At 43.1% G+C, this 19,650-nt stretch overlaps 1 protein-coding gene across 2 annotated transcripts in view; it reads left to right on the top strand.

The window, feature by feature from the left end:
- The window catches only part of PCNX2 (pecanex 2), a 123,158-nt gene extending 109,538 nt beyond the window's left edge, over positions 1-13,620 (top strand). The window contains exons 29-34 of one of the 2 annotated variants that reach the window (XM_033144290.1): positions 2,503-2,647; positions 3,381-3,611; positions 4,788-4,945; positions 5,962-6,140; positions 10,948-11,408; positions 12,848-13,620. In XM_033144290.1, the coding sequence (XP_033000181.1) occupies positions 2,503-2,647; positions 3,381-3,611; positions 4,788-4,945; positions 5,962-6,140; positions 10,948-11,408; positions 12,848-13,021 (1,348 nt within the window). In that variant the 3' untranslated portion in view covers positions 13,022-13,620. Of the gene's footprint in view, positions 1-2,502; positions 2,648-3,380; positions 3,612-4,787; positions 5,063-5,961; positions 6,141-10,947; positions 11,409-12,847 lie in introns of both variants that reach the window. The other variant, XM_033144288.1, reaches the window with a different exon arrangement.
- Positions 13,621-19,650: the final 6,030 nt, after the last annotated feature.

Raw genomic sequence — 19,650 nt, 5'->3', positions numbered from 1 at the left:
GTAGCTCAGTGGAAGAGCTTGCACTTTGCATAGGGAAGGTCCCAGGTTCAGTCTCTGGCATTTGCAATTATACAGATCGGGTAGTGGGGAACGGGACAGAAACTTGGGAGAATGGCCAGCGAGAGCAGGCAATGTTGGAGGCAGAGGGGCAAGGGGTCGTCACTAAGGCCAGAGATGTAGTTCAGCTGGTCAAGCATGAGACTCTTAATCTCAGGGTTGGGGGTTCGAGCCCCACATTGGGCAAACAATTCCTGCATTTCAGGGGGTTGGACTAAATGGCACTTGTGGCCCCTTCCAGCTCTACGATTCTATGATTCGAATACAAGGCAGACATTAGTGAAGGGAAGGGTCTCCTCTGCTGATATCAGGTCCCTAGAAGGTTGGCATTTTCTCAGATATATAGGTCCCAGGCATTCAGGACTTTATATGTCAACATAAGAACCTTAGATTGAGCCCTGGTAACACCAGTGCAAATCCTGAAAAAATGGGTGCCAGTGGAGGCTGGTCCACTTGGACAAAAGGCGCACAGCACCACCCCACCAATCTCATTCTGCCCTCAGCCAGCCACCACTTGCCTTCCTGCCTTCTTACATCCAGTCCCAGGGGTGGTACTACCTGGGGGTGGTATTAGCTGTCAGCTTCCACTTCCTTAGTCTACATGCTGCTATTATAGAACTCAGCAGGGAAGAGGAAGAATGGGACAAGAATTGAATTAGCATTGGTTCTGACTTCACTTAATATTGGTTTCCTTGCCCTACACTCTACCAGTTCCAATGGGCACTAGCCACCACTACCAGTCAGCAATCTAGTGACAGTATATGACACTAGCTGCAGTATTTTGGACCACCTTCAAGGGCAGCCCTACAGAGAAGACATTGCAGTAGTAGAATTAGGAGGTTACCACAGCATGCAAAACTGTGGCCTGGCTATCCTTGTGCAGGAAATGCCCTAGGTGGTGAACCAGCTGGGCCAGGAAAAAATAAGCCCTGGCCACAGAAGCTGGTTCTCTAATGACAGTGTTGTTGGGTTAAATAGAGAAAATGCAGCTCTATCCAGAATACATTGCAGACCTGGTTCCCAGACACAAGAACCAACCACCAGCAGAGCCTCCATCTTACAAGGATTCAGTCGCAGCTTATTGGCCCTCATCCAGCCCAAGAAAACCTCAGGCACCATTTCAGCACCAACACAGCTGCTTCTAATGGAGTAGAGTTTACAGAGTTGGGCATCAACATACTGCTGCCTCATAAGCTCTTGGAAGATGACCGCGCAAAGGTTTTCTGCATGTTTCTTGATCTGCCAGCATTCATAGCGATGTTGCTTTGAGCATCAAAATTGTGTCAGAACCAGATTCGTAGCATGGGAGTACTCCTGGGGGCAGTTTTGCTCCTGTATTTGTAGCAAGGACTGTTTCCCCCTCCCCACCAGTTGCATAACCAGGGGTATGTGAGCATCAGGGATCGTTGCAAATGGATGTGCATCCCCGATCAAATGCTTGTAAGCAGGATCAAGGTGAACACAAACCTGATTGAAACACCTTCTCTTACACCTCTCTCTGAAACTGACCTTGGGGGCAGGTGGAAGACAGAGCTCCCAGGAACTAATGGAAGTATATTTCCCCACTGGACAAATTAACGGGAAGAATCCGAGAGCAGCAGGACCAGAAATTCATCAAAGACTGGTTAAAATTTACGAACTATTTAAAAGACAATTTACATTTGAATACGTTAATAGGATTTCAAGAAGTTTTGTAGTGAATGTGTAGAATTATTATTGTAAGTAGGATAGTAAAGTAAGGGAACTTTTTTTTGTTGATAATGTAAGCAATGGTTGATTAAAGAAGTATAATGCTAAGTTAAAAATTAGAAAGCCATCTGAAGGGATTGACGGAAGTCAAGGCTTGACAGCCAAATGGGAAATGTATGAAAATGTTTGTTTAAAAATTATTGTAGTAGTTTAGTATAAAAATAATAAAAATTATATGTAAAAAAAAAAAGGAAGTATATTTCCCCACTGGTCTGCGATTAGGTCCCTGATGGGAAAATTATGCTGTATACTCACTTCCTGATGAGGGGAAGGTCCCCAGGATGGGATGAAGATGTAATGAAGAAGTATTTAACTTCCACTGGCTTGTGCCCTGGGCAGCTATTGTGGTTCCCCCCACTCTTTCATGTACTGCAGTGGTGGCCAAACTTGGCCCTCCAGCCTTTTTGGGACTACAGTTCCCTTCATCCCTGACCACTGGTCCTGTTAGCTAGGGATGATGGGAGTTGTAGTCCCAAAACAGCTGGAGGGTCAAGTTTGGCCACCATTGATGTACTGTAACTAATTGTTTCTAAGAGTCTCAATCAAGGCTACAGGTGAGCACACCTGCACTGAAATCAGCAAAGCAAAATCCGTTTTAGCTGTGCTTAGCATTCCAGCTGCCATGAATATGGAGACAGAAGAAAAACTTGCTTTGAACTGCTTTATTTGGGATTAACTAACGGCATTGTTCCACAGTTTAGAGTCCTTCCTCCATGGACTCCATGCCTTGTTCAAAGGAGACTTTCGGATCACATCAAGAGATGAATGGGTGTTTGCAGATATGGATCTGTTACACAAGGTTGTTGCTCCTGCAATCAGAATGTCATTGAAACTTCATCAGGCAAGTTTCCCTCGCTTTATGCTTTTCTCTAGCACTACTACCAATAATGCTGTTTATATTTCTAAATATGAACTGTTTATATTATATTGTTTTTATAATGATTACAATATGGTAGCTGTAAAAAGGAGGCCCACAATTCTCTCAGATGAATCAATAAAACACAACAGTGCAGTTGTGGTTTTCTTAAACATTTTTTCTGTAGAACTAAAATAATTTCTCCTGTACTTCTTTGAGCCTTCTGCCTACATGCAAACTCACCAGTTATTTATTCAGCCGTCACTTTACTTGTATAGTGAAATGATGAGAATGTGTTATTAAAGCCAGTTCATTTTAGAGTGTGACTTGAATTCAAGGTAGACTTGGATTACAGTACTGCCTATTTGTTTGCCACAGTTTGAGTCTCAGACTCAGAGTAGATGTTCAGCCCATAAACTAATCAGATTTCCTTCCAAAGCTTTCAAGAGAAACCTTTCAGATCCATTTAAATCCTCAGGAGACTTCAGTGGGTGTGGTTTCTGCTTCTTTTCTGTGTGGTGGAGGTGATGGTAGCTGCTCTCAACTCCCTTTCCTCTAATCATGTTAATCTCCAATGAAGTCTTTTTCTGAGCTGAAGTAAACAGTTTTCTGGCAAATCTCATGGGGAGCAAGATTGCATACGCTGCTGCTGCCAACAACCTCCATCTTCTTTGCGGAACTTTTTGATCATAGCAAATGCCTTTTCATTTAATAAAAGGACCAGTTTACCTGTCCGGATGAATATGAGGATCCTGCCATCCTTTATGAGGCAATTCAGTCATTTGAAGAAAAAGTGGTAATCTGCCATGAAGGTGATCCTGCCTGGCGTAGTGCTGTTCTCTCAAACAAAGAGGAGCTTCTCACTTTGAGGCATGTGGTAGAAGAAGGGACAGACGAATACAAAATTATTATGCTCCATAAAAGCTACTTAAGCTTCAAAGTGATCAAGGTACCGCAGCTGCATAATTTTCATTGTTTTGCTCTTATGCTCATAATATGTCTTACACACACAGATAAATGAATAATGATTGCCTAAAAAGATGTCCCTTGTCATGGACACAAAAATTAGGAAGGTTGACAAGAATCATATTCTCTCTTTAAAAAAGAAAAAGAAAATAAAATGCATAGGAAATTCCTGACTGCTCAGATGCAACTAAATGCAGGGCCACCTAGAGACATATAGCGATACAAACCCACATTACCTGCACCTCTGGAGATTACTCCCTGTGCTTCAATATAAAGCTTAGTATCTTGTTTCTTTCCTTCTTTATTTTATGATTATGGTAAGAAACAATGCAGGAAAAAAGATAAAACACAGCTTTAAAAAATAAAATTAACAATATATCATCACACAAATAACAATACAGTTGTACCTCGGTTTAAGAATAGCCCTGTTTACGAACTATTCGGTTTACGAACTCCGCAAAACCGGAAGTAGTGTCTTGGTTTGAGAACTTAACCTCGGTCTAAGAACAGGATCCGAACGATGGAAGGGCAATGGCGGTGGGAGGCCTCATTAGGGAAAGTGTGCCTCGGTTTAAGAACGGTTTCCGTTTAAGAACAGACTTGCGGAACGGATTAAGTTCGTAAACCAAGGTACCACTGTATATGATTAACATACTGTTGAAAGTCTACCTGTGATCATTTCATTTTTCCTGAATATTTTATTTATCATGTTCCCGATAGTGCATGTGGTTGAAGTTTTTCTTGCATTCTGTTGCACCAATGCTTTAATGACATAAAAAAATCTATTGATTTGTCTGCCTTCCCTTGCCCATCACTATATTAGTAAATGTTACCATATACGAAGAGTTGTTAGTTTTCCCCAGTGAAGATGGATGAGCATAGCTGTCAACCCTCCCTGCTGTTTCCCAATGCTATAATAAGGGAATTTCCCACAAAAAAAGGGAAAGGTTGACAGCTGTGTGGATGAGTATATGTACTGCAGTTAACAAATGGATTACCATATTATTACTGACACATATTATTTGTTCCTGTATATAGCCTGTTGAGCATTGAAGTTGTTAAATACCATCGAAAAACAAATGCATAAAGCTTTCCTTTAAGATTTGCACTTAAGGTGTTTCGGGGAGCATGTTGCCATATCCATATGTTTGCTTTTTAGGTTAACAAGGAATGTGTCCGAGGGCTCTGGGCTGGACAGCAACAGGAACTGATATTTTTACGCAACCGCAACCCGGAGCGAGGCAGCATCCAGAACAACAAGCAGGTTTTGAGAAACCTGATTAACTCCTCGTGCGACCAGCCTCTGGGCTACCCTATGTATGTTTCCCCTTTAACCACATCCTATATAGGGACCCACAGACAACTGAAGAATGTTTGGGGTGGACCAATTAGCCTGGACAACATCAAAAGATGGTTCAGAAACAAGTGGCTTAGGTAAGCTGGTGGCACCGCAGCAGATGTTCAGTTACATCTGAAAATGAGTTTGTACTGTATATGTGTTCTTTTGTAGGGCGAGCAGGGCTTTCAAAATATATAAATTGCTTGGGGACATACAGCTTTTTCCCTTTAATGCCCTTCACTCCAGCCCAAGGTTTGTGTACACCTGAGTTGGTTCAGAAGAGAAAGTGTGCTGAGTGGCTGGCCTGCCCTCCCTTTAAACAAGTGTATAGGCTCCGTGTGCTGAACTTCTTGTTCTGTTAAAACAAAATAGAGCATCTCCTTGTTGTTGCATTTGCTGATTTCCTGGAGCTCTTCCTTTCAGGAATTAAAGCACAGTGCAATCCACAGGGCCTTGAGTTTACTCTGCTTATAGTATTTATTTGCCACCAAGTAAAGTTAACAGAAAAAGTTGTTGTACACTCATATAAATGTTTGAGTGCTATTGAAACCATAAAATCTGACACAGCACAAAACTCACAAACTGAAAGTAACAACCAGAAAACAGAAGTTGACAGCAGTACAGTGCCAAACTACAGAACTTACAAAAAGATGTGGGTGGGGAAATGAAAAGTGCCTTCAGCTGGTGCCCAAAAGGCCAGCATCATCTGTGGAAGGCATTCCATTGCTGGGCGGCCACCACTAAAAAGGCCCTGTTTTACATCTGTTCCTCTGCTTCAGTGATTCTTGTCTTGAGTCATCGTTGCCTGCTGAATTCCTTGCATTTGCTGTATTTAGGTAGCTGCTAACTGAGGGAGGCTCACTGTGACAAAGTGTACTTCATGACCAATGGAAGACTTTCCCCCTCCTCACTGCTGTGAGTCCTTTTTCATAGCCAGCTGTGGGTGTGCCTGACAATTTTGGGGTCCCCTTTTGTCCCCTTGCATTTTAAACAGGATGCGGAAAGACTGCCATCCCAGCCACAACAGTGGAGGAAACCTTGAGGAAGGAGCGAGTAGAAATGGATCTTCCAGCAGCAATCCAGTTAATAATTCAAGTCAGAGCAGCAGCTCCCAGCATACGAGGAACAGCACACCCCAGTTGCAGCCTTCTTTAAAAGTTGCTCAGTTTTCAGGTATTTACACTATTCATTTATTTTACTTATTGCTTTACAATATCTATTAGGGGGAGTGCACCAAAGGTAAGATTCGGTTCAGGCCACTCTTGGGTGGTTCAGAAAGTGGGCCAGTTCAACTTGGACTGCTCTCTGGAATGACCTGCTTCTCCTTGGGTCCGAACCAGAACCTCACTTTGGAAAATCCACAGTCTTTCATATCTCCTTATTGACTTACATGGGCAAAGGAACAAATGGCTATAACTTTTTGACCAAACTGGGTGGCATTGGCAGGGGCACTAGTTATTTCTGAGCAATCGAAGATGGCTAAAGATCAGACAAATAGGTGCAGAAGTTTCTGTGATACTTTCTATGAATATCTCTTTATGTGCCCTTGCAAGGTTGAAATGGTCCAGTAGGAGATATTGGATTTGTTGAGCCTTCAAGTTAGCTGCATCTGCTATATTTAGGTATAGCTTCTACAGCTACTTGCTGAAACTTCAAGTCCTTGCCATTAATAGGCAAGGCTGGAAATGATCTTCACATAAACGAAAACTGCAAAATTAAAATTGCTGCTGCGTCTTCTAACTTGGCCTAACTGAACACGTATGACTGTTTATTCTTGTAAACTGGTGCTGGAATAATTGGGAAGGCAGGTTAATTGCAATATAATAATCATGAGATGCCCAAATTGGTTTAAATGTTTCTTAATTTAATATTTAATTATATTGGCACCTGCAAAATTTGGTTATAGTTGTTTTTTTATGACCTGAGTAGAACCAGGTGCAATGGGAGTGGGTTAGATGCCTCGAAAAAGTGTCTTAAGTGTATAGGGGAGCCTTTGTTTCCTAAATGTTTGCAGGGATTTAGTTATTTATGTGCAAATATGGGTGGTCTACTGTACAGCACTGCAACCATTTAATTAAAAGACAAATATGCAATATTTCTGGACAGTGGTCCGCTTAGCTGCTGAAATTGTGAACAGATGTTTGGCCACACTTGACTGTGAACATCAGGGTACCAGATTCCCTTGTTTCACTTCCTAGCTGTATTTTTTATATATATAAAGGTATTAACATTAAAATAATCAACAGACCCAGAAACAGAATTCATACCATACTCTGAGTTTTAATAAGTGAATGTTAAAAAAGGGGGGGGGGGGGTATTGCTGCAGCAGAAGTTTTCTGTGAAGGCCTGCATCTAATTACAGCTTAAAACGGAAGATTCCCTCCAGTTCTCTTCCAAACTGCAGCGCTATCTGAGGATGCATGTTCAAAGGTGTGCCAGATGATTAATAGCATTGCGCCTCTTAAATAGGAACCACAGGGCTTAGACTGGGGGGCCACCACAACCTGTCATGCCAGCTCTGAAAATAGGCTCTTAGCAGAAAAAGTAGAAATGCTTACGGGTGCATTGCTAATAGGTGAGCAAGATGCACATCCAGTTCCGTACTGCTGATTTTAATGATTTTTTTTAAAAAAAATGTTTTAAAGATTTTGTCTTTACTGATAATTTTACTGTTTTATTAATTTTTGTAAGCTGCTTTAAGGGTTTCTTTTTTTTTACAATCACTTAGTATATAAATTTTACGAGTGATGTATATAAATTCACACACACACACACCCCAAAGTAGCAAGGCCACTCATTAAACAGGAACAGCATTAACAGTATATGTGCATTACATTCCATCAGCATCCCACGAGGTTAAGTTCCCTGTTCCACTAGAGAATAGTGGATTGGTTTTTATTTACCAGGAGATGACCTCATATTTGCGATGACAGCATGTAGCTTGTTTTGCTACTAGTCATATCGAAAGCCCTAAAGGGGGTTGATTCTTTCCCAGCTTAAGCATATAACCATGGCCATTGGTTCAATTCCAGTTAGTGCGAATGGTTTATAGATTTTGCTATTCCTGGAATATTTTAATTTTAATAACATAGGATTATTCACAGAATCGTCGAGTGGCCTGCATTACTTGCATATTACTAGATTGCAATGTGAGCCAGTCTCTCCTTTTGACTGCTACTCCTTTTTACTACCCAAGAACTCCTTCTCGTGACAGCAGGGAAGATTTCCAATTGCAGCTGAGCCTCTGAAGTCATTTGCTCCAACCCAGACCTTTGAGCTGCTTTACTAGTAATGTTAAATCAGGATGCTTCGGCAGGTGCCCTTGTGTTGGTATTGCAAGCTGATCCAGGTACTCTGGCGCAATTGTATATCTCAGTGTCCTGAATTAGAGCTGCATCACAAGAGCATCTCACACAAAGCCTTTGCATGGCACACATTTAAGGACCGGCTGTGTCTGCGCTGCATCGTCAGAGCAACTCCAGGTGACTTAAAGAGTTAGCGGTGCTCTTTTTTATGAGTTTCATCATCATCATTTTATTTGTATGCCTCCTTTCCATAGTTGAAACTATGCTCAAGGCAGCTTATGACATGACAAGATTTACATAATTACAAACATGACAGAAGCCATAAACAATAAATAAAACACATCAAAAAGTACGCAACCAAATGTAAGTCATAAGATCTAAAACTAAAGATGCAACAATAATATCAATAAACAATACTCCAGCCCAAGAATCTGTTCAACAGCTTCAGCTTTTGTAGCTGGAGTCAGTCAGCACTCCACTCTCCCCCAGGCCAGATGGGAAAGGCAGGGTGCAGATCTTCACAGCCAAGATGGTCTCATTTAAAACAACACAGATAAAAATGAAAAACAATTTAAGAGCAGCTGCAGTCCTTGTGAAGCCTGTCAAGCCCTGCTCCAAGCCAGGTGGAAAGAGGCAAGCGCAGGGTTCTTCAGGCCCTCAGCAGGCAGACCTCCTGGACACCACCACCACCACCAGCAGTCCTTAAGAGCCTGAGTTTGCTGTGCACAGGGTACCTCTGGGGCTGTTGCTTTGTTGGGTTTGTTTGCTTCCCTTCCTCCAAAAAGCTCCAAGCAGCAGCTGTCAGTTTGGTCAGCTTTTATTTCCACACAACAGCCCTGTGAAGTAGGTTAAGCAGCTTACCCAACACACACACACACACACACACACACACACACACACACACACCTGAACTTAAAAGCTGATCCGGTGTGAACCCAAGTCTCACCCATTAAAGCCTGACACTTCAGCTCCTGCACTAGACTGGTTTTCGGTGCCCCTCCAAGCCCCTATGCACATATACCTAGAGGATGGAGGCTTCAAGAGGTGCATAGGATTGAAAAATTATTTCTTGCAGGATTGCTGATCAAAACTTGCTGTTTCTGTGCAGAGAAGCAAAAGATGACCCATAAGAGTTCCCAGGAAGCTAATGACTATTACGTACGACAGGGATAAGGAAATGTTGCACTCCGGGTGCTGTTAGACTCCAGTTCCCATCAGCCCCAGTCAGCACAACTAACAGTGGGTGCAGAGGCAATTTTAGGGTGGTGTGACAGCACTGGGTGCTGCCCTGCAGAGGGTGCCACAGCAATGCTGTAGAACAGAGCGCAAGAGAATGAAATTGGAGAGCCCCAAGTCTGCCACTGTTGGGGGATAATCAGAATTGTAGTTCAGCAACATTTTGGTTCCCTGTCCATGTCTTGCAAATCTGCTAGTCCACAGTAATGGCTGTGACATCAAAAGATCTGGGCGGTGAACATTTTAATTTATTTGAATAACAGAGCCAATGTTCAGTGTTGCTTTCAAAACACAGGTATAAAAGCAGCATGGGGAAGCCACATATGCCGCATGTAAGATCCCTGCTGTTAATGTTACAGAGACATTTGCTCAAGCAGATGTTCTGGGCATTCAGTACTTGTTTGTTTATTGTCTAAACAACTCATATGGAAGAGGCGAAAAGAAAGCTAGATATTATTTCCATGGTTAAATTACTCCTGCTGCTCAGTTAACCTCTTCCCAATTCAGCGAGTACAGCCAAGGCACTCCAAGGGGAAATCTTGGCTTCTCCACAGTCGTAAGGACAATTAATGTGAAGAGCAAGGCACCCGGGGGGGGGGGGCGTTCAAATAGGTCAACTAAGTACTGCTTTCTGATACCAACAATAAAAAGTCACCACATTCTCAGGCCTCTCTGTTCAGAGGTCCAGTGTCATTCTGCTCAACCTTCTCTTGTTTCGTGGTCTTATGCATATACGGTAGTCATTGTATTGGTAATGTTTGCACTGGTGCTTTCTGTCTGCTTTTGGCGACCCTTCCACTCTGTTCCCAATACTTTCCCCTTGCTCTCATCTCATTCCTTGTTTGACACTGAGCAAGCCAGCAGATGGGCAATCACATCTAAAATCTGTAAGGTAGAGTTATGCTTGTGCAAGCTCAATTCCGAGGTAAGTCCCAACCTATTCAAATCAGTGATAAATAAATTAGAGCTTAAAGTGAGTAAACTTTCTCTGAATCAGAGCCAAGGGATCGTGTGTTGGATTTGTGACCATTGCTTATATGACTGTTCCTGTGCCAAAGCTGGAATCCTAATGATACTTGGAGACTTGGAAGCGAGTTTCTTTGCAATCCATGGGATTTACTTTCAATAAAGCACAGTTAAGAACTGCTGTGAAAGTCTTGGACGTTTTGCCATGGAATTGCACTGGAATGGATGCATAGTTTGGATGATGTCACCTACTAGTTGGCCAGATTTCCAGTAGCACTATAATTTTCTGTATCCCTAAAGCTCTTTTGGATTTTCAGGATAAAAAAAAAACTGTTATCCTTGGTACTTCCTACTGTGCACTAATTGGATCGAGGCGGTACATTTTGAAGGCTATTGCTGGAGATGTCATTTCCCAAAATTATCCTTTCTTCTCTCTCTCTCTCTCTCTCTCTCTCTCTCTCTCGCGCGCGCAGGCAGAAGAAAATTCAGAAGCCAGTCTGTTCAGACACATGCTGCTTTAAACCAAAGGCCCCCTCGTTCGAGTCATTCTGGTCCCATCGTAGACAGCCACCAGCCATTCATCCAGACTTCTACTTCTGCTCATGAAATTGCCCACGGGCTTTCTGGCAGCCAGCTCTCCTTCCACAATTCAGCAACTTCCGTCTTCTCCCATACTCCCGCCATCCCGACCCTGGGCCAGCTCACTGTGCAGGAGAGAGCTGGCGCGATGCTCCGCTCTAGCTTGGCTTCTTCCACCAGTTCAACACTCAGCCTTTTATTTGGCAAGAGAAGCTTTTCAAGCGCTTTGGTTATTTCCGGGCTCTCGGCTGCCGATGGAGGGAACACCACAGACACCCAGTCATCCAGCAGCGTTAACATTGCAATGGGGCCATCTGCTAGAGCAGCAAGCCGTACTATGCAAGAGACCACGCGGGTAAGAAAGGGCTACCAAAAATGCCACTGGCGGATATATTTTTTCAATTGACTCGTCCACCCCAGTGCCCCACTTAAGTCCGCAAAAGCCTCCTCCTCGCTATGTGGAGTGTGAAAGCAATAAAGGTTTTGATAAAGAGCAGTTGAGCAACTCCCTCTCTCTGTTGGGAACAGAACACTACTTGTATTAATATCACATGTCATGTCAAATAAGGCACGGGATGCTTTCCTGCGGAATAGATTGGCATCCTAATACTACAAGTCTGCTGTAAATTTGGCAAGCTGGGTAGCGCTGTGACATTCTCGCTCCACTTTTCCAGTCAGAAGCAACCCAAAACCCATTTGCTAAATATAGTATTAGGACTTAATAAGCTAGGGATTTAAGGGATCCTTGCCAACACTGCCTCTTTCCCTCCTTTGTCTCTGCTAAAGCCGTATCAAATACTGTACTGCAACAGGCCTTCCATCAACGATTGCTCTGCTGTGGCTGGGGCAAAATCCCAGCCAAGTATTTACATCTTGGCCAGGATCTAAACATGTGCATAACTATGATGCTTCCAGGGGGGCACACGGATGCAACTGATTTTCCATTCTTCCTTCCATCCTCTGTGTGCTCCTGTGGGTGGACTCTGACATCTCCAAGATCAGCTTTTTTTATTCAATTATTTATTTATTCCAATTATTTATATCCCACTCTTTAGCTGGAAAAGCTCCCAGAGTGGCTTACAATGCAATGCAACACAGAGGCAATTTTTTTTTGGGGGGGAGCCAAGGTGGGAACACAGACCTAGACATCCTTGGTGCCTATTATTATTATTATTATTATTTTATTATTATTATTATATACCACCCTATACCCAGAGGTCTCAGGGCAGTTCACAAAAAGATCACAATATATAAAATAAAAATAAAACAATAATACCCCCCAAAAAAGAGCCACATTTTAAAAGGGTATAGGATTGTGATCAGGTCAACCAAAGGCCTGGTTGAAAAGGAACATTTTTGCCTGACCCCTAAAGCTGTATAATGAAGGCGCCAGGCAAACGTCCCTGGGGAGAGCATTCCACAGACGGGGAGCCACTGCAGAGAAGGCCCCGTTCTCGTGTTGCCACCCTCCAGACCTCTTGAGGAGAAGGCACATGAAGGAGGGCCTCAGGAGTTGATCTCAGGGTCCAGGTAGGTTCATATGGAAAGAGGTGGTCCTTGAGGTATTGCGGCCCTGAGCCATTTAAGACTGTATAGGTCAAAACCAGCACTTTGAATTGGGCCCAGAAACTAATTGGCAGCCAGTGCAGTCGGACCAGGATCAGTGTAATATGCTCAAACTGCCCATGCAGAAGAGTGCATGAAGTCTTTTGGATCATGGCCAATTGTTCTAAAATACCATTTCAAAGTTTACTTAAGACACTGCTGACACAATCTCCTTTTCTCTCTTAAAAGCAATTGTCTGAGGATTACGAAGCAACTGACACGAGTGAATCCAGACAGCGAAGAGATCTGGGTGCTGCGCATGCTCTTCTGATGAGCCACATGCTGGAATGTCGGAGAGCCAGCCAAGAGGACATGGCGTTGGAAGACACAGGTTCCCAACACAGTCTTTCAGAAGAGCAGTAAAAAAATCCACTTGCACCAAGGGCTAATGCTCTGTACACATGGCATCAAAACACATCTAGCTTCACGTCCCAGGCGAAATGTTAAGGTTATTCCAAGTGTAACAAAAAGCAAACAAACACAACACAAAATGTAAAGTATCTTTTTTTTTTAACTCTTCAGTGAAAAATATTACAATATAGAAGCAGGATGTTCAACGATTGGCATTTAGCGCTATCCAAAAGCTCTGGGCGACACCATCTCAAGTTCATGAAAATTCAAATGCAATCTGGAAATGAACGTCAACAACTTGTCTTGACTTCCCTTCCCCTGAAGTGCTAATATTTTTCAGATGGAACTTGGAAAAGATTTGAGGTGGGAGCAAGAACACACATACATGGAACTAAGACTGAAAGCAACAGAAACTCTGAATGCATCTCCGTGAAAAAGCACATCAGCATCTGTCTCTTGTTGTAACCAAACAGATGATTGCATGCTAAATAACTGGCATTTTATACATAATGCATCAGAAACGATTGTTTTTTTTAATTGAAGGAATGAATATGTAATAGGAGAGAACACTGCATACCCCAACATTAGTATGCAGAATCTTTTTTTTTTAAGGGAAAGTCAAAAGGAAAGCCTCATTCTTCTGTTTGTTTGAAGTGTTATGCAGCTGACAATTATGTGCCGCAACATATTAATCCAGAAGGTGGCCCACTGCATGCAGTCATAATGAAATAGTATGTGAAAGTGCCAGGCTGCACATTGCCGAAAACCAAATATAGCCAATGCATGAAAAGCCTTCACAAAGCCAATGGTGCTCCTTATTTGCAAACAGAGCTGCTTTTTTAAAAAAATGACTGCATATCCTTGCAGTCCTGATTTGGTTGGCAGAAATTCATGCCTATTTCTGAAACCAAGAGACTCAAAAGCACTACGATGTTCTTTCACATACACAAACACTGACAAACATGTTAATTTATTTTATTTTTTTGTAATTAAAGACTTTACAACTACCAGTGTCTGGTTCTGCTGTTGTTGTTTGACTATCTCCGGAAGGACGCACACCATTTCTGCTCTTAATGTTTGTGGGCTATTAGTGAAATTATCAGGAACTAAGACAAGTAGTTGATTCACAGCCAGGCAGGGGCAAAACTAGGTTTTATTTCACCCGGGTCAAACACCCAGTTTGACACACCATGCATACACAGGCTGGGTGCCTCAATGGCGCCCCTGTGGAGGCTTCAACAAGGACAAAAAAACATCTCAGCTAGCACCCCCATAGCTACAGCTCTGCAGCCAGGGGTGATTGAAAATGTTTTGTGAGTAGGGGACAAGTATTCACATTGCTTGAAAGCAAAAACGTATGTTGTGGGATACATGAACAAAGCCTGGGTGTGCAAGTAAGGCAGTCATATAAGCATGTTTATTGGGCTTCTGCTGCATGACAATGGCTTGCAACATTTGGTCAGCTGTTGAGCAGGAAAGTAATCGTCATTGGACAGGAAGAATGTTGTATCACCAGGATTCCTACAATACGCACCTAAAATTAACCCCCTTACAATTTTTGTGGAATTGTGAGGGCCATGTTTATCACCTCTTTTACTATCCTATAACCCTGTGCCCCAAACAATACAAGCTATGCATCAAATCTGACAGGAAACTCTGCGTGGAGGTCGAGGTTGGGCCTCTTTAAGTATTCAAGGCACAGACCCAAGTGGAGCCTGCGGGCCCAGTTGGTTCTGCCCCTTGAGCAGTGCCTGCTCCTGAGGCTGCCTGACATTGGCTGAATATGCAGGCGGCCAGAACTCTCTTCCCTGGTGGGCAAGGAGGCCCGTTTGGGTGCCCTGCTGACTGTGAGAAGCCTCTGAGCACCTTCCCCTGTCAGGTAAGTGCTTGGGGCAGAGGCGGGCGGCCCACAACGCCATCATTACCCACGAAAGGTAAGCAAACTTATGCATCAAATTCCAAGTAGGCATTTGGGACACAGAGGCCTAGTCTCTTGCATGCTGAGAACCGCACTGAAATCTTCAGGTGAAGGGTGGTATATAATTTGAATAAATAATATTTTCCAATAATGTTCTTCCAATATGAAGACTATGGTGGAAATGTGCTGTTTCTCAGAAGGGGAGGGGGAGGGGGAGGAACAACTCTAAAATCTCAAAGATTTGTACAGTGTTACCCTGGGTTACGTATGCGATCCGTTCTGGGTCATGGTACGTAACGCGGGCATGCGTATCATGAACGCACGGGGAAAAAACCGGAAGAAGCATGATTTGAGCGCTTCTGCACATGCGTGAAGTGCACAGAACGCTTCTGCGCATCCGGGGGTCGCACGCACTCCAGAAACACTTGGGTTGTGAGTGTTCATAACTCGAACGTCCGCAACAAGGGGTGTGCGTAACCCAGGGTACCACTGTATTGAATTTACTTGGGGTGGAGGAGAAAATGCTGCCAAGGATTGTATGGATGCAGAGAGATGGCCAAAGAGATGGCAGGTTACTGCTGCTCTTTTTTTGGCAGAAAGCCAGCAGGAGTTTCCATGGTTTTGAGCCCCTGCAGCAGAATTAGCTTCCTCTTACTTCCCTTCTTGGTGGCTGTCAGTGAAGCACACAGCCAGTGCTGGATTTACATATAAGTTCAACAAGCTATAGCTTAGGGCAGGCTTCCTCAAACTCGGCCCTCCAGATGTTTTTGGCCTACAACTCCCATGATCCCTAGCTAGCAGGACCAGTGGTCAGGGATGATGGGAATTGTAGTCTCAAAACATCTGGAGGGCTGAGTTTGAGGAAGCCTGGCTTAGGGCCCCACTCCCTTGGGGACCCCCAAAAAAATTAAAGAAAAAAACACTGGATGTACATTTCCAAAATATAAGATAAAAAACAAAACCGAATACAACCTACATACAGCAACAGTGTTTTGTGTTGTGTAGGCTCCTATTTGTTATGTGCAAATGGTTTTAGATACCTGTTAGGTCCATAAATTACCATATAGCATATATTCAACACAAAAAACAGCGACAATTTGTTGTTGACAAAGGACAGCTGGACACATAAAGGGCCCCTTTACCTTCAGAGTAGCTTAGGGCCTCATCAAACCTAAATCCAGCCCTGCAAACAGCTATAAGAAATAAACCGCAACAGCTCCCAATACCCATTCAGCTGCAAGCTCCTCTCCCCTTGCACCGGACTGTGTTTTGCAGAAGGCTACTGGAAAGGAAAGAGGCAGTGAAGGATAGGCGTGCCTGGCGTGCTCTGGTCCATGGGGTCACGAAGCGTCGGACAGGACTGAACAACAACAACAACAACAACAACAGCACTGGAAAGGAGCACAAGGCACCTCTGCATGGTGCTTTCTGGCAGTTCCAGCTGCTTTTTCCCTCCACATCAGAAGAGCCCCACTGGATTACACTAAGCTAATGAGCCCAAGCTAATGCAACATCCCATTTGCCACAGTGGCAAACTAGATGCCTCTGGGAAGCCCCCAAGCAGGGCATGAACCCAGCAAAGATATTCAAAGATATATTGGCATTGCACTGGAAAATCCTGGTAGTGGTGATAGAGCTGCACTCTGCATCAAGAGGGAGATGCAAAGACTTATTGTGGCTCAGCTTTTGGTTTTTTTTCATCATGCCATGCCTAGCGCAAAACTTTTGGCACATCTTCAGTTCAGTTCTGCAGAATTCCTGCAAATAGGTGACCGGAGCCTGGCCTCTGCCAATCCTCACATGCCTACAAAGCAATCTCTAGCCCTGTTTGTTGTACTAATTCCTCAAGAATTGCTTTTACCACACCTGTGTATATGTTTTAGTTCTTATTTCTCTAGAAGCGAAAGAGCTTCTTGGAGTTAGGAAATGTTGCATAATCTCATTTAAGCCTTTGTTTGAAATCTATTCATCACATCCCTGCATCGCAGAAATTTCTGTGTGAATACCAAAAATCTTACTCTGCATTGGATCAAATGCAGTCCGGGCTAATGTACGGCTTCTGTAAACAAATGCTCCATGATTAATCACAGGGCAGCTGCATTATGAGATGAGCACAAATATTCATGGGCAAAAGCTTTGATGCCTTTCATATGATAATTGCAGCCAACACATGAGCCGATTTTTTACGGTGTTACAAGGATCACTTTCTTCTGCCAGGCAATTCTGTAATAGTTGGGAGGCAAACCGGAAAATGATACACCTGTCACATATTCTCTCTGATTTTAAACTATTTGTCAAACTCGCATTGTGTTTGCTTCTCATTTCCTGGAATGAATTCAAGTCGTCTTTCATTCCCAGATGCACAGCTGTCCCATGTTGATTTTGAGGGCATTGTTTACAGAAGTCACAAGCTGAAAAGCACACGGGGGGGGGGGGGAGAGAGTTGGTGCTGGAAAGGATTTTAAGGTGAAGGCTGCACCAAACCCATTTTGTCAAAATCTGCATTGTTTTGCTCTGCGCTGCCCCAGTACTAATCTTTACACATTTCCTATGCCTATGTGCTTTGCATCCCCATAATTGCAAACATGGGTTTCCTCCTTATCAATCATCTATATCTATATATCTATATCTATATATATCTATATATCAATTCACTTAAGGCAGTTATTTTTAGAATAGCTTCCAATATGATAGATATGATAACTGGCTGCCCATATGCTAGGTTCTTATATTCATTTACAAGGCTATCAACAACTTAGGTCCAGGATACATCAAGCACCACCTGGTACCAGAACTAGCTTGAGGGAGGGTAGTATTCACAGCAGAAACCATTCAGAAGTCAGTCTCATGATACTGAACACCAAGCCATAGCACAGCGAGTCACTACTAATGCTGGCCAGATCAATTTTCAATTTATTGTGTTAGTGCAAGATGTTTTCACTCTGCTTGTGCTGGTGAAATAACTTGAAACTCCATTGCACCCAGCAGGTGTTCCTTCACTTGGTGAGCAGCTGCTGTAATGGCTCCCGTCACCCCTCATTCCACACACAGATGTGCTGCTTCTACGGGAACAGAAGCCGGTGAAGAAAAAACCCAGAGATAACTTCATCCACTCTTGGTCCTTTATAGAGGCTCCGAGAACACTATAAGTGAACTGTGAAGGTTAGGCTTCCCATTGTTTAGATGGAGAATTGAGGCAGACAGAAAACACTTTATGTAAAATCACTGAGTAGCCATTCCTGGCCAATTTCTGCTTCTCTTTTCTTTTTGAAGAAGGTAAAATGCAACATCCAGGCACAAAAGTAGAGGAGCTGAGGGAAGCTGTGTTCAGTGGGCTTCTGCTTCAACAGTCAGAATTCTTAAAGATGGAATTGTTCTTTCCCCTCCTCCTAGGTCCTTAATGAAATAGTGCTGCTTGCATTTCCACCACTGAATCTCCCTAAAAATCTCATGTTACTGTCTTTGAACTTCTGCAAATGTTACAAAATTCTTTCTTCAGAAATCCTGAGCGCAAAATAAATACATAATAGACCCAACACAAGTTGAACAAAACAGCCTTTGTTACTCCATCTGGATACTTTTTCTTGGCTCGAATTGCTACAAACATACGTGTTGAATGGCCTTGATGCATAGGCCCGTGGAGAAGATCAAGCACGAATTATGCTCTTCCTGTTATGCCAATTAAAATCCACAGGTGCAACACGACTTTAATCAGAGCTCTGCAGATACATCATGTTCCGTGGAGACCAGACACACATATTATTTGCTGCAGGGTTGCTTCTTGTATCATAGTGCTCTTGGAGCTTCCAAACACAGATAATGTACTACTGTATTGTCAACATGAGAATGTTTCATTCTCATGAAACAAAAACAGAGTGGGAAACTTGCTCATTAAGGCTTCCTGCAAACCACTGGGTTCATTCTCCTAATCCAGTTTCTTCCTTTATTGATACATGTTTGAAATAGTCACGATGCATTAGTGGGATACTGGTGTCTTAAAATGATATTGGTATGATGCATAGAACACCTGCATTGCATCGAAGGAGCTAATAGCAAGAAATGACTCTCAGGGGAACTGGGACACACATTGCAAGGAAAGGAGAAAAAAACCTTGTCAGTTCTTTTGTTATGCCAAATATAATGATCAGAGATATCTATGAAACAGGGCTGCCAGTTTCCCACTTCCAGCTCACCCTCAATATTAAGTGGTGAGAAAATTGAGTGAGGTCATAATATTGCAGAAGTCTAGTAGCAGACTGCAGTTATAATAAGCCTTTAGCACAAGTATACGGGGCAGGGGAGACTTGTTCATTACTGTCAAGTCCATGGGCAGACTTCTAAGCACTGTCAATAAGGTAGAGCTGTAACAGGATAGTCCTATGGGGAAAACGTGCACCCATTGACTTTTTGCTATCGTAGACAGATTCTAACCTGGTATCAATATAAATGGCTTTGAAGACACTGCAGGTTTCCATATTGCGTTAACCAAGGGATGTCTTGATTCAATATTTGTTACACTTCACACATGCAGGGCAGAGGAAGAAAAGGGCTAAATTCCTTTACAAATTTTTCTATAGCCAAGGAACACCACACAATGCATGAAAACAAATGTGCACCTGGCTGGGAATTTAGCTTTCATGACATGCAGAACTGATTAAGTGGTAAACACTTTTCCTGAACACCATTCATAGGTCTTGTGGGACACAAGCTGTGCCGCAGTAAT

Source organism: Lacerta agilis, chromosome 3 (genome assembly GCF_009819535.1).
Source record: "Lacerta agilis isolate rLacAgi1 chromosome 3, rLacAgi1.pri, whole genome shotgun sequence".
Taxonomy (NCBI): domain Eukaryota; kingdom Metazoa; phylum Chordata; class Lepidosauria; order Squamata; family Lacertidae; genus Lacerta; species Lacerta agilis.
The sequence above is the reverse complement of the archived record's forward strand: the minus strand, read 5'-3'. Positions and strand labels throughout refer to the sequence as shown.